Below are 15,830 nucleotides of genomic sequence, written 5' to 3' on the forward strand. Positions count from 1 at the left end.
TAGTGTGTGACACTGGCAGGGAAGGGGTTAACACCAGGGGCGATCAAAGGGTTAAATGTGTGCCTAGGGGGTGTTTTCTAACTGTGTGGGGGATGGACTCACTAGATGAACACAGAGAACTGTGTTTCTAAATAGGAGGAAGACAAGATTCCTGTGTTTTATCACTGACAGAACAGCAGTCTGCCTTTACATCGGCAGACCGCTGCTCTGTCTCCATGGGGAGCGATTGCGGGTGCCCAGCGGAAATCATGTACACTGGACCCGCTGATTGGCTCCCACTATCTGCTACAGGAAGCGACGTACAGGTACGTGGTTTCACGTAACAGGGTCGACCTGCCGCAGTAAAGCTGGTCGGCAAGTGGTTAAAAGCAGCCCCTGTATGAATGAATTATGCAAACTCTGGTTGCAAGCTTTATTCATAAATACATTGTAACAATATAGTTGTAATGTATTTCATTCTAGTTCCTATATGCCATTAAAATAATTTATAGAGGTGGGACTTAACCACTTAAGCCCCGGAAGATTTTACCCCCTTCCTGACCAGGGGGTATTTTGCGATTCGGCACTGCGTGACTTTAACGGACAATTGTGCGGTCGTGCGACGCTGTATCTAAATGAATTTGGCGTCCTTTTTTTCCCACAAACAGAGCTTTCTTTTGGTGGTATTTGATCACCTGTGCGATTTTTTGATCATGCGCTATAAACAAAAAAAGAGCGTAAATTTTGCAAAAATAGCAATATTTTTAAAATTTTTTTATATGGAATTCCACCCAAAAAAATGTAAAAATCTAAAATTTTTAACATTTTCGGCCAATTTGTTTTATGCTACCTATGTTTGGTAAGAAAAATCGCAAAAAGCGTATTTTGATTGGTTTGCGCAAAAGTTATCGCGTTTACTAACAAAGGGAAAGATTTTTGTCATTTTTGTTGTTTTATTTTTTAACGCGTAATGGCGGCGATCTGCGATTTTTTTGCGGTACTGCGACATTGCGGCGGACAGATCGGACCCTTGACTGACAATATTGACACTTTTGGGGTTACCAGTGACATTTCTACAGTAATCAGTGCTATACATATGCACTGTTACTGTAAATATACACTGGCAGTGAAGGGGTTAACTTTTTTTGAAAGGGAGGGGCTATGTGTGTCCCTAGGGGCGTGCTTTCTACTGTGATTGGCTGTGGCTTCAGATGTATGAACAGTGATCAACGGTTCTACATAGTAGAACCGTATGATCATCCTTCATACACAGGGGAGAATGACAGGCAGCTTGTTTACACAAGCCGCCTGACTTTCTCCCTCTCCCCCGACGATCGCAGAGTGACCGGCGGACATCGGGTCCGCCGGTCACACGCGCGGGGGGGTGCGTGACTGCGCCTCCGGCGGCGCGCGCTCGCTCCCTAAACCCTCACAGGCTAGCGACGTAGACCTACGTCGCTTTGCCTGTGAGGGGCTGACTGCCGACGTAGATCGGCGTTAGGCAGTCGGCAAGTGGTTAATGTTGACTTCAACTGTAGCTTTTGAATGAGTACAGATTTAAAGCGTAACTCCACTTTCGTTGAGAAAAAACTTTCCACTCTGGGTGATCTCTGTATGTGAAAAGGATTATATGAGCCTTTGTTGCAGGTCCCTACCTTTTGTTATTCTGAAGAAATCATTGTTTGTTCCTCTGTGCTGAGTGGGTCTAATGGGAGTGGTTTCATAATTATCAATCAGCTGTGCACCTGCAGAGCACTAATGAGGAAATCTACCGGGCCTGCATCCCTTTAGACGTGTTCCTATTGGGCAGGGATATGCAAACTGTGGCCCTCCAGCTGTTGCAAAACTACAAGTCCCATCATGCCTCTGCCTATGTGTGTCATGCTTGTGGCTGCCAGAGTCTTGCTATGCCTCATGGGACTTGTAGTTGTGCAACATCTGGAGGGTCACAGTTTGCATATCCCTGCTATAGGGAGTATCAACAAAAAATGACAATTTTGTTGCAGGGGATATGATACCAAAGAAAAAGAATAAGCTATTGCGCTGACTGGAACCCAACAGTCAATAAACGGGGCACATAAAAGGGCCAGGAGAGTGGTAGGGAATAGTGCAGGGAAAATTGGCTAGCCAATCACACAAGCAGCAAATTATGTGTTCTCCAGGCGGCCATATTGCATTTTCAACAAATTACAGCGGCTGCAGATTGAAAAGGAAAGGTCATTTTTACTAACATTCAATTACAATATGTCGCAATTGTATACGCTATATTATTTTTTCTTTATTTGCTATTTTTTCCCCCCACCAAAGTGGAGTTACCCTTTAAGAAATAGGTGGTGGAACAGAGGAGTATGAACCCGATCCTCTGCAGATCCTGCTTTTTGACTTTTTTTTTTCTCAAACTCGCGCGAAACAAGGTAGCCCTATGTCAGTCGCGTCTAAAAGACCCCAGACCCCTCCACTACACTTCCATGTATTATAAACGCCGAAAACTGCATTTTTGAGTACACTCACTTTTTAAATTCGGCGCCTTTAGCAGCCGAGTAACCCAGATGTGACGTCATGGAGCGCTGCTACGTCATCGGAGACCCGATCGAAGCCGCATCCGGCTCTGATCGGGACTCCATCCAGCCGGCGGACGCGTCGGCTGGTTGCTCGGGTCTCCCGGTGTGACGGGAGACCCACGCAGAGCTGTGGAAGGCGGCTGGAGGGGGGGAGGTGTCCCCTCCCGATCACTGGGGCAACGATCGAGCGGCTCCTGAGCGGCATCGGTCATTGCCGCCAGAAAGCCAACTGCCGGCTCTAAAAAACGGTACCGGGATGATGCCTCTAGCTAGAGGCATCACCCCGGTACAACCACTTAAAGTCAGCCGAGATAGTGATACGTGGATATGTGTTAAGTGGTTAATCAGCACAGTATGCATCCGCTAAAAACCGATAGACAAAGACCGTGCATGATCAGAAACGCAAAAAGAACCTGAAAAAGCTACGCAACCAGGAAGCTTTTCCAGAATCATACGTTTAGTACGCATTGTTTAATTCGATATTAGTATCATGCAACAAAATGCGAACGATAAGTCGTCCGATTATCTGATCGTGTGTACGAGGCATACGGGGGAAAAATCCTTCCGGTCCAGAAGTGGCTAAAAGAGCTCCTATATGAATGAAGTATGCAAACTCTTGGTTGCAAGCTTTATTCATTATTAAATTGTAACAGGATTATTATAACGCATTATACTTGATTGCTTATGTGCAAATCAGTAAGTTTAACCGCTTGCCGACTGCTCACAGTATATTTACTGCGGCAGTCAGCCCCTCACAAGCAGAGCGACGTAGGTCTACGTCGCTAGCCTGTGAGGCTCTGGGGAGCGAGCGCGCGCCGCCGGAGGCGCGCTCCCGCGCGGTCACGGACCCCCCCTGCGCATGTGACTCGGCGATCGTCGAGGGAGAGGGAGAAAGTCAGGCGGCTAATGTAAACAAGCCGCCTGTCATTCTCCCTGGTGTAGAAACACTGATCACACAGTTCTACAATGTAGGACCGTTGATCAGTGTTCCTACAGCTCAAGCCACAGCCAATCACAGTAAGAATCACGCCCCTAGGGACACACACAGCCCCTCCCTCTCAAATAAAGTTAACCCCTTCACTACCAGTGTATTTTTACAGTAACAGTGCATATGTATAGCACTGATTACTGTAGAAATGTCACTGGTAACCCCAAAAGTGTCAAAAATGTCAGTCAAGGGTTCCGATCTGTCCGCCGCAATGTCGCAGTACCGCAAAAAAAATCGCAGATCGCCGCCATTACGCGTTAAAAAAAAAACAACAAAAATGACAAAAATCTTTCCCTTTGTTAGTAAACGCGATAACTTTTGCGCAAACCAATCAAAATACGCTTTTTGCGATTTTTTCTTACCAAACATATGAAGCATAAAACAAATTGGCCGAAAATGTTAAAAAATTTTGATTTTTACATTTTTTTGGGGGAATTTCATATAAAAAAATGTGAAAAATATTGTTATTTTTGCAAAATTTACGCTCTTTTTTTGTTTATAGCGCATGATCAAAAAATCGCACAGGTGATCAAATACCAACAAAAGAAAGCTCTGTTTGTGGGAAAAAAAGGACGCCAAATTCGTTTAGGTACAGCGTCGCACGACCGTGCAATTGTCCATTAAAGTCACGCAGTGCCGAATCTCAAAATACCCCCTGGTCTTTTAGCAGCCAAATCCTCCGGGGCTTAAGTGGTTAAGAGCTTTGGGCTGAACCTTGACCTTTTGCAGAAAGTTATTCCACCACGAGGTCTTCACTGAAGTCTGAAGGTGATTTCTGACTTTCATCTTCGTATTCTCACTTTGGTTGTGACAGGTTCACTTTAAGTACATTGGCATTGCTTTTTACTATAGGTCACCTTTCTAGCTGTACTGTTACTGTTAATGGCTTTCTCTGGATCAGCAGTATTCTGTATCACACATCCGCAGTGGTAGGGGCATTCCTTATTAGTAATCCACCTGTAATGTGAGCCATCTGTAAAAGTCAGCCAGGATTAACAGCCACTTTCATTTGACACTCCAATTACTAGCTTACATCTTCATAGACAGCGGGGCGTCACAGCGTCCATTTACCTGGGGAACACCTCCGAATATCAGTGCTGCTATTTCATTTGACAATTTTCTCCCCACTCCGGAAAGAGTAGAATTATGGAAAATATTTTTACATTTTGAAAGCTCAGAAGCTTTATTTCTATGTTTGTGAGGTTGCATGGCCAAATGATGGCGTCTCACACTGTGCCAGTGGATACTACACCCATCGGCCTCTTTATTAGGTCCACCTTGCTAATACCGGGTTGGACCCCCCCTTTGCCTTCTAAACTGCCTTCCTTCTTCGTGGCATAGATTCAACGAGGTGTTGGAAACATTCCTCAGAGATTTTGATCCATAGTGACTGTTGGCAATGATACAGACTTGCATGGCCCTAGGCATCAAAGTTCCTTCAGATATCTGGGAGCACTCAATGACACACAGAGACGGCAGGTACAATGTCACAGAATGCTCGGCTTTATTCAAACAGTAAAGAACGTTTTATAGAGAAAGTAAAAGGGAAAGTCCCTTTCCAGTAGATTATACATAGAATTGATACAAGAATAGCAGTTTACCATTACGTGCTTCAAGTCACGTACTTACATGTGAGTTAATAAAAATAAGGCATAGTTATAATTGCCATTACATCAGACTAAGGTTTAAGATAAGGCATAATTAGTTACTTCAAACAGGCTTGCTCTAAGGGTCAGTTTGATCACAAAGCGTAACGTTCTGGAAACTTTCAAGGACATTTACTTAGATAGGCTTTTTAATTAAGCTGAGTCTAGGGTTTTAGTAACAAGATGGAGTTGAAAGAAAAAAATGGAGGATAAATATTCCTTCAGTGACATGATAGCATCACACAGTTGCTGCAGATTTGTTGGCTGCACATCCATGGTGCCAATCTCACATTCCACCACATCCCAGAGGTGCTCTATTGGATGAGATGTGGTGAGTTTGGAGGCCATTGGAGGACAGTGACCTCATTGTCATGGTGAAGAAACCAGTGGTGAGATCAGTGACGGCTGGTGCCCCATGGGCCGGCAGACGGACAACACCATACCCCCCCCCGATCACACCAGCTCCAGCCCGCACACCCAACCCCCCCCCCCCAGTCGTCAGCTCACTAACCCTGGAAAGGCAGCAGCGGCTTCCCCCTCTGTCTCCTCTGTGGGCTTCCCCTGCGTCTCTTCCCTCCTCCTCCTCCTTTGCCAATAGCATGGCTTCTCCTTTTGGCCAATCGGGAAACGGGTCTCAAGACCCGCTTCCTGAATGGCCGGGAGGAGAATCGGTGTGGCAATAGTGAATATTCATTCCCTATTGTCACACAATTGGGTGGGCTCAGGGCGCAGTGCTCTGCGCCCCGAGCCCACCCTTTTTTGAAGCCTAGTAGAGCCAAAAAATTTCTCATTGGAATCCATGGGACTGGCGTCCTGCATGTAGATTAGGGGGCCGGACGCATGGATGGGGGGGCAGCACCCCTGCGCCCCCAATGGACGGGCCACCACTGGGTAAGATGATTGGAGCTTTGTGACATGGTGCATTATCCTGCTGGAAGGAGCCATCAGAAGATGGGGACACATACATAGTTACATAGTTAGTCAGGTTGAAAAAAGTCCATCTGGCTCAACCAATAAAAAACAAAAAACACAACCATACAATCCCATATACACAATCCTATACCCACAGTTGATCCAGAGGAAGGCTAAAAAACACCTGTAGTCATAAAGGGAAGGACATGGTCAGCAACAATACTCATATGGTGTACAGTATCTCCTCCCCATTTGTTGGGAACATGATGTTATATCGAGGAATGCAGATGGACCTTTCATATGGTGTACAGTATCTCCTCCTAAGGCAGTGGTGTTTAAACCATGCTCAATTGGTACTAAAGGGGCCCAATGTGTGCCAAGAAAATATCCCCCCACACCATTACACCACCAGCCTGAACCGGTGATACAAGGCAGGATGGATCCATGCTTTCATGTTGTTTACTCCAAATTCTGACCCTACCATCTGAATGTCGCAGCTGAGATCAAGGCTCATCAGACCAGGCAACGTTTTTCCAATCTTCTATTGTCCAATGTTGGTGATCCTGTGCCAATTGTAGCCTCAATTTCCTGTTCTTAGCTAACAGGAGTGGCTCCCGGTGTAGTCTTCTGCTTCAAGGTTGGATGTGTTGTGCATTCAGAGATTGTATTCTGCATACCTTGGGTGTAACGAGTGGTTATTTGAGTTACTGTTGCCTATCTATCATCTGGAACCAGTCTGCCCATTCTCCCGGAAACATGCCTGTAATCCAAAGCACTCGTATATCAAAGCGAATTTCCCCATAAGAAATAATGGAAACTCAGATGATTCGTTCCACAACCATTTATTCATAAGTCCTTCAGTTTATAGTCCATATAAAAAGATTATAGCAATATGATAGGTTGTGTAACCATAAAAATGTCCATCCACAAATGGTGCCTCCACAAGGGGATTACACCACCAGCCTAAACCGCCATTCTTTGGTTGTAACGAGTGGTTATTTTAGTTACTATTGGCTTTCTATTATCTCAAACCAGTCTGCCCATTCTCCTCTGACCTCTGACATCAACAAGGCATTTTCCTCCACACAACTGCCGCTCACTGCATATTTTCTCTTTTTCCCGCCATTCTCTGTAAACCCGAGAGATGGTTGTGCGTAAAAATCCCAGCAGATCAGCAGTTATTGAAATATTTTAGACCAGCCCATCTGGCTCCAACAACTCAGCCAGGTTCAATGTCACTTAAATCCCCTTCTTCCCCATTCTGATGTTTGGTTTGAACTTCAGCAAGTTGTCTTCACCACTTCTAGGTGCCTAAATGTATTATTGCTGCCATGTGATTGGCTGATTAGCAATTTGCATTATAAAGCAATTGACCAGGTGTACCTAATAAATTGGCCGGTGACTGTATATAATAAAAAATAAACATTTTTCTGGAAAATCTGAGTTTGACGCCAGTATTGAGGTTGTGGGAAGGCAGTGGAAATATAAATAGTTACATACAGAAGCGTAACTATAACCTTCAGGGCCCCTGGTGCAAGAAACCATGAAGGGTCCCCCTGGACCCCTGGCCAGGGGCCCTTCCCTTCAAGCCTGGGGCTCTTCCTACTGATCCTGGGTACCTTTACTCTCGTTGCGGGGCCCTTTATTATGGTCCCGCAGTGGGACCCTTTCACAAGTTCTGCAGTGGGCCCCCTTCCTGCCATCTTGGGGCCTCCCCACGGTGGTGGAATGCCAGGGCCCGGTTGCAAGTCAGACCTTTGTGATCCTGGAAGTTCCCCCACTGGTATCAGTAGTTTTTATTTTTTTGGTATTTTATTTGGATTCTTTTTTATCATTTATTTTTATTTTTTTACAATGTCACTGCTTATGACTCTGTCCATTCAGAAAAGGAAGGAGCTGGTCAATTACATTTTTACTGACCCCTTGCGACCAGGGGAGCCCACAGGGGCCCAGAGACAGCAGAACACAAGTGAACTGGATAGGAGGAGTGGTGGGGGCAGCATACAGAGGAACCAATCTCCTCCATTTTCCTCCTGCAGCTACAGGGGGAAAAAGGAGGACAGTTATTTCTCTACATGCTGCCCCTGCCACCCCCCCTATCCAGGTGTACAGGGGGGCTGGCACAGGCCTCCTGGAGCACGGGGCCCAGTTGCAATTGCAACCCCTGTAGTTACGCCCCTGGTTACATATTATTATTTAGAGGTAAGTACACTTCCAAGCAAGCCCTCACTGACCTCTGCAACAACAGGCAATGTGGAATAATTCACCCTCAAAAATCACCAGAGAAGCAGTAATGTGCTTCTGGTCAGGTCTCAGCACCCTGCTCTCCCTCTCGTCCTAGGCTCCTGCACTGTGTTTATATTAGAGATTAGAAAGTTGGAATCAGTGTTGGGAAGAACAGGGTGAGCTGAGCTGCTGAGCCACCATTGGGAGATTGGAGCTGAGTGAGCTGATCTGCTAAGTCATGGCTGGGATGGGGGATCAGGACTAGCTGACCTGCCAAGTCACTGCCAGCGAGGGGAAGCGAGAGGGGGAGCTGGGATATCAAGTCACTGGTGGGAAGGGGGAGCAGAGTCAACTGAGCTGATGCTTCACTGCTGGAAGGGGGAGCAGGGGGAGTGGAGCTGCTAAGTTATTGCGGGAATTTTTAAACAGGGGCAGCTGATGTTAACCACTTGCCGACCAGCCACCGCAGTTATATGGCGGCAGGTTCCCGCGAATCGCTGTACCTGTATGGTGGTCCGCGGGAGCAACCCTGGCGGCGCCAGCGCGCGCCCACTCACCAGCGGGGAAGCCGATCCGAGGGGCCGGCAGCCGCGATTGCTGCCAGGGGCACCCGTAAAAGCTCCCCGTGAAGAGAGAACAGCGGTCTGCTGTTGTAAGCACATCAGGCCGTTGTTCTCTCTGGAATCATTGCATAGCTCCTGTGTTCCTCCTATTTAGGATCACAGGTCTCTGTGTTGATATTACAAGTCCCTCCCCCCAAAAGTTGCAAAACACCCCCTAGGCTCACATTTAACCCTTTGATCACCCCTGAGTTAACCCCTTCCCTGCCAGTGTCTTTATTACAGTAACAGTGCATATTTTCTAGCACTGATTACTGTAGTAATGTCACTGGTCCCCCCCAAAAGTGTCAAAAATGTCAGTTAGGGGTCCGATCTGTCCGCCGCAATGTCGCAGTCCTGCAAAAAATCGCAGATCGCCACCATTACATGTTTATAGTGCAAAAAAAAAAAATTGCAGAGGTGATCAAATACCACCAAAATAAATCTCTATTTGTGGGGGAAAAAAGGACATCAATTTTATTTGGATACAGCGTCGCACGACCGCGCAATTGTCTGTTAAAGTAACACAGTGCCGAATTGCAAAAAATGGCCTGGTCATTAAGGGGTGAAAGCTTCCGGTCCAGAAGTTGTTAAAGAAAGGACTCCCTGGAGCCGCACATCCGTGCTGTGGGTGAGGGGTGTGGCAGGAAGCACTGAGGTGATGCTTCACTGCTGGAAGGGGGAGTGGAGTTGCTAAGTTACTGTGGGAAGGAATGAGCTAAGTTGGTGAGTTACCCAGGGGGAGGGGGAGGGGGATGGAGCAAGGTGAGTTGAGTTGATACTTAATTGCTGGAAGAGGGAGCAGGGTGAGCTGAGCTGCTGAGTCAGTGTGGGGGAAGGGGGATTAAACAGGGTGCATTGAGGTAATGCTTCACTGCTGAAAAGGGGGAACGGGGGGGGGTGTGTAGCTGCCGAGTCACTCTGGGAGAAGGGTTTGGTGGGGGAGGGCATGGGGCACTGAAGTGATGCTTTATTGCTGAAGGGGGAGCAGGGGGAGTAGAGCTGCTAAATTGCTGTCGGAAGGGGTGAGCTAAGTTGCTGAGTCGGAGGGGGATGAAGCAAGGTGAGTTGAGTTGATACTTCACTGCTGGGAGAGGGAGCAGGGTGAGCGGAGCTGAGCTGCTGAGTCACTGTGGGGAAAGGGGGATTAAACAGGCTGAACTGAGGTGATGCTTCACTGCTGGAAGGGGGAGAAGAGGGTGGAGCTGCTGAGTCACTCTGGGGTAAGAGGTTGGTTGGGGGAGGGCATGTGGCACTGAAGTGATACTTCACTGCTGGACGACGGAGCAGAGTGAGCTGAGCTGCTGAGTCAATGTGGGAAAAAGGGGTGGGTGGGGGGTGTGGCTGGGTGCACTGAGGTGATGCTTTACTGCAGGAAGGGGGAGCAGGGTGAGCTGAGCTGCTAAGTTACTGTGGGAAGGAATGAGCTAAGTTGCTGAGTCACCCAGGGGGAGGGGGATGGAGAAAATTGAGTTGAGTTAATACTTCACTGCTGGAAGAGGGAGCAGGGTGAGCTGAGCTGCTGAGTCACTGTGGGGGAAGGGGGATTAAACGGGGTGAACTGAGGTGATGCTTTACTGCTGGAAGGGGGAGCAGAGGAGGTGGAGCTGCTACATTACCTTCGGAAGGGGTGAACTAAGTTTCTGAGTTATTCAGGGGAAGGGGGATGAAGCAAGGTGAGTTGAGTTGATACTTCACTGCTGGAAGAGGGAGCAGGATGAGCTGAGCTGCTGAGGAACTGTGGGGGAAGGGGGTATAAACAGGGTGCACTGAGGTGATGCTTTACTGCTGGAAGGGGGAGAAAGGGGGTGGAGCTGCTCAGTCACTCTGGGGTAAGGGGTTGGGTAGGGGGAGGGCATGGCGCACTGAAGTGATGCTTCACTGCTGGAAGAGGGAGCTGGGGTAGCGGAGCTGCTAAGTTACTTAGGGAAGGAGAGGGGCAGGGAAGCTGATATAATGAGTTATTTTAGGAGGAACAGGGGGAGCTGAGCTGCTGAGTCAGTGTGGGGAAAAGGGGTGGGTGGGGGGTGTGGCTGGGTGCACTGAGGTGATGCTTCACTGCTGGAAGGGGGAGCAGCGGTAGTGGAGCTGCTAAGTTACTGAGGGAAGGAGAGGGGCAGGGAAGCTGATATAATTAGTTATTTTAGGAGGAACAGGGGGAGCTGAGCTGCTGAGTCACTACTTGGATGGGCAACAAAGAGAGCTGAGTTGCTACTGGGGCTGAGCTGCTAAAAAAGGAAAGAAAAAGGGTTTGTGTTATGAACATTGAGTATAAATTGCTCTTCGGTGCCTTAAGCTAAAGAGTTTAGCGAGGACTTGCTTTAAAGCTTATTTACTGATGGTTGAGAATATATAAATATATGAAAGCAGAAACACAATTTACTGCAACAAAATCCTACAATTGGATTTCCCGAGACATATCAGTGTCATCAGTCAACGTTTTTCAGGTATAATTGACACATAAGAATTCTCTGGATTTGGCTTTTACAAGGCATTGACTTGAGCCACATTTACAACAAATACAAAATAAGAAAAGTAAGAGATTTTCCTTCCCTTTTAGAACCGGAGCCAGCCTTCACCAACTTGGACAAGGTGCAGAAAGAGGTCCAAGCTATCTTGTCAGAGAAGACCATGCTGAGCTGCGAGGTGTCCCAGGAGAAGTCGGAGGTGAAGTGGTACAAGGATGGAAAACTGATCACCTCCAGCAAGAAAATGAAGGTGGAGTCTGAGGGTAAATCACGCCGTCTGGTGGTGGAACAGGTGGAGAAGAAAGATGCCGGAGAATATACCTGTGAGGCTGCCGGACAGAAGATCAACTTCAAGATCAACGTTAAAGGTTGGTCATTTGTTTCCTAGCAACAGCCTAAGTGGTTAGCAAGATTCTGAGAACAGATTTCTCGGATCCTTATTCCTTTATGACATTTGTTCATGGTGGTAAAAGGTGAAATTTTGAGGGCAAGTTACATTTTGACATCATTTTTAAAAATCGAAGGGCCTGTGTCAAAAAATCTATTGTTTGTTTCAATAGGTTTTTTAATTCCTATACAATGTGAATGCAAAACGCGCTTGCAGCAGGTCAAATGAGGTCAGGAGAAGCCTCATCTGCAGGTCAAATGCACCTGCCAATGAATTCTGAATGATCTCAAGCATCTCAAATTTTTTTTAATGCCATAGACCAGGGATCCTCAAACTACGGCCCTCCAGCTGTTGGCTGAGCTATGGCCCTCAAACTATGGTCCTCAAACTATCCTCAAATTATGGCCCTCCAGCTACATGTCCCATGAGGCATTGTAAAACTCTGACATTCACAGAGATGACTAGGCATGATGGGAATTGTAGTTCCTGAACAATTGGAGGGCCATATTTGGCAGACCCCTGCCATAGACGTTGGTGCCATGGACATATGACCAAACACCATCAACAGGCCCTAAAACGAATACCCTTCTGTTTTAAATACCTCTTTATGCATTGACATAAGGACCCAACCTGTCTGGACAGTATGGTCGCTTGTTGACTTGGCGCCATCTACAGGCAGCTTAACACTTCAATAAGACACAGAAGTTGAATCCAACACAATTTTATGTCAAATAGTTGCAGTACAGAGGATATTTTTACAGTCTTCTGAAGTGTAAAAAGACAGTGACTTTCTGATCCATCAACTTGGGTAGATTCAAGCCTGCTCATTCAATGTTTGAATCTCAGCCAGGTTCCTGCTGAACTGGCTGAGATTTGAACCGTCTATGGCCAGCTTAACTGAGAGAACATGGAAGAAGTGGAGAGGGTCTAGGTAGCCTAGGACTAAACCAACTAGCACTAGGCAGGAAGGGAGGACAAAGAAGGAAACCCCTGCTGGCACTCCTGGCTCCTCTTCAAGCCAAGTGGCCCCATAGCCATCTTGCCCTCACTTGGCTTCCTGCCTGGGAGTAGAGCGGGTCCGGTAAGCGTGGAAAATAAGCGGGAAGTGGAGGGAGGGGGGGGCACCTCTCCCGCCGCCCATAAAGGTGATCCTGCAGCGAATCCGCTGCTGGGACCACCCTTATGTTAAAGCAGACCGCCCACCATTTAAAAAAATACAGGGATTATGGAAGCTATCTGCTGCCATAGCCCTGGTATTTAACATCAAAATACCGGCGTAAAACTGTGGCGGGCGGTCCGTAAGCAGTTAAAGCGGAGTCACACCCATATTTGCATCTTTTTATAAATCGCTGCAATCCCGCAAGTAGAAACAACACTGGGCATTTTTTTCCCTTGCTCTGTTTACCTTGTTGCTATGGTGTATGCTTCTTTCTTCCTCTTTCGGCGCTGCGGCGAGGTACATCATATCCCAGGAGTCAGTGGGCATCGCCGCCTGTTAGCATCACGTTTATTCCAAACAGGAAATGACGCGATGCAAGGCAAGCGCCATTTTTGAAAATGGAAACCTGAGGTTTTTTGCCATTGTCAGTGTATTATACACAGAAGAGGCAGCGGCGGTGGCAGAGGCGGTTAGAGCGGTGATCTGTGTGGATATTTAGAAGAGTATTACTGCACTTTTACATTTAATCATCCACAAGGACATCAGACCATGTAAGATTGAGCATAGTGATGTTTTGGGGCCATGTCATTCTGGGTGCATTGTGTCCTATGCCCACGCGTGAGATCTGGAGGTGCATGCTGGGTAACCAGCAGCACCTATTCCCGGAAGAAGGCGCTAGTGGGCTTCAGATGCCCACAATTAAGATGGGAGCCCGCTGCTGGATCAATATAAAGGTGAGTTTGATATTAAAAACCTTAATATCATTAGCTTATGTAACATGGAGAATAAAGAACATCTTGGGGGTTTAGAAAAGAAAAATAATACATTGCGGCTGGAACTCTTCTTCCTATAAAGGTCAGTTCACTTGTCAGAGCATAATTCCAAAACTGAAAATTAAGATTTAGATAGAATTTGGACTCTAGAACTGAAATCACAGGACTAAAAAAAAAAACAGCTTTTCTAAGTCTCTCCACCTTCTTCTAAGGACTCTGGTGGGTTACGTTGTTCGTAGACCTCCCCTTTGCGTTTGTGAGTTAGAAGGTTTATAGAGTCTAGGGAAGTTTCAAACACATGGTTGCTCAGTTTCCTCATATTTGCAGACAACAGACTCAAGGTATTGTGTTTTATCTACAGAACCAGAGCCAGCTTTCATCCATCAGGACAAAGTCCAGAAAGAGGTCCAAGTTATTATCTCGGAGAAGGCCACCCTAAGCTGCGAGGTGGCCCAGGAGAAGACGGAGGTGAAGTGGTACAAGGACGGAAAGTTGATCACCTCCAGTAAGAAACTAAAGCTAGAGTCTGTAGGTAAATCACGGCGCCTGGTGGTGGAGCAGGTGGAGAAGAAAGATGCAGGAGAATATACCTGTGAGGCCGCCGGACAGAAGATCAACTTCAAGATCAACGTCAAAGGTTAGCAGGATTATGGAATATTGAACAAACAGGGGAGAGATGGAAGTGACTAGTAAGTGCAGCATAAGGACTGTTTATTAAAAATTGGCAACTCACATTGTTAAAAGGTCAACAGGCTCATCAATAAAGGAGATCGTTGTTCTGTGTGTGTGATGTCTCCATCCCTCCATGTGACAGCTGGCTCTATGGAAAGATGGTGGAAAGATGGTGTCTCGAACTTCTGGGTTTCGAGATCCACGTTGGAACGCACGCTGATGGAAGTGACGTCATGACAGCAGGATGTACATGGCTACGCGTTTCAGAGCATGTGCACTCCTTTTTTCAAGCCAGCATGTATGTCAGAGACACAGCAGAAGTTCGAGGGACCATGTTTAAACCATCTATCCAGATAAACAGAGCCAGCAGGTGGATGGAGGGATGAAGACATCACGCACAAAGTAGCAGTCTTTTTTTTATTGATGAGCTTGCTGACCTTTTAACAATGTGAGTTGCCAATTATGTGTTTTTTAATAAACAGTCCTTATTCTACACGTAGTAGGCGCGTCCCTCTCCCCTTTAATTACAGAGACTGCTTCTGCTCTGGGGACAGCTGCCACAAGTGTTATAGACAATTGCCAGAGACTTTTATGGACTTGGTTATAATATAATATACACTATGTTACCAAAAGTATTGGGACACCTGCCTTTACATGTACAAGAACTTTAATGGCATGCCAGTCTTATTCCGCAGGGTTCAGTATTGAGTTGGCCCACCCTTTGCAGCTATACCAGCTTCTGCTCTTCTGGGAAGGCTGTCCACAAGGTTTAGGAGTGTGTCTATGGGAATGTTTGACCATTCTTCCAGAAGCGCATTTGTGAGGTTAAGCACTGATGTTGGGCAGGAAGGCCTGGCTCGCAGTCTCCATTCAAATTCATCCCAAAGTTGTTCTGTTGGGTTGAGGTGCAGGCCAGTCAAGTTCCTCCACCCCAAAGTCCATGTCTTTATGGACCTGTTGACTTTGTGCACTGGTGCACAGTAATGTTGGAACGGGAAGGGGCCATTCTCAAACTGTTCCCAGAAAGCTGGGAGCATGAAATTGTCCAAAATGTCTTGGTATGCTGACACCTTAAGAGTTCCCTTGACTGGAACTGAGGGGCCAAGCCCAATCCCTGAAAAACAACCCGACACCATAATCCTCCCTCCACCAAATGATTTGGGCCAGGGCACAAAGTAAGGTCCATAAAGACATGGAGGAACTTGCCTGGCCTGCACAGAGTCCTGACCTCAAGCCCATAGAACACCCTTGAGATGAATAAGAGTGGAAACTGCGAGCCAGGTTCTCTCGTCCACATCAGTGCATGACCTCACAAATGTGCTTCTGGAAGAATGGTCAAACATTCCCATAGGCACACTCCTAAACCTTGTGGACAGGCTTCCCAGAAGAGTTAAAGCTGTTATAACTGCAAAGGGTGGGCCAACTCAATATTGAACAGTGGCGGCTGGTGCTCAAAATT

At 46.9% G+C, this 15,830-nt stretch overlaps 1 protein-coding gene across 1 annotated transcript in view; it reads left to right on the plus strand.

The window, feature by feature from the left end:
* The window catches only part of OBSCN (obscurin, cytoskeletal calmodulin and titin-interacting RhoGEF), a 740,285-nt gene that overhangs the window by 87,974 nt on the left and 636,481 nt on the right, over nt 1-15,830 (plus strand). Inside the window, exons 11-12 of the mRNA XM_082257722.1 lie at nt 11,472-11,747; nt 14,061-14,336. Coding sequence (XP_082113848.1) covers nt 11,472-11,747; nt 14,061-14,336 — 552 coding nt within the window. The remainder of the gene's footprint in view (nt 1-11,471; nt 11,748-14,060; nt 14,337-15,830) is intronic.

The sequence above is a fragment of the Pelophylax lessonae genome (assembly GCF_965119305.1).
Source record: "Pelophylax lessonae genome assembly, chromosome: 5".
NCBI lineage: Eukaryota > Metazoa > Chordata > Amphibia > Anura > Ranidae > Pelophylax > Pelophylax lessonae.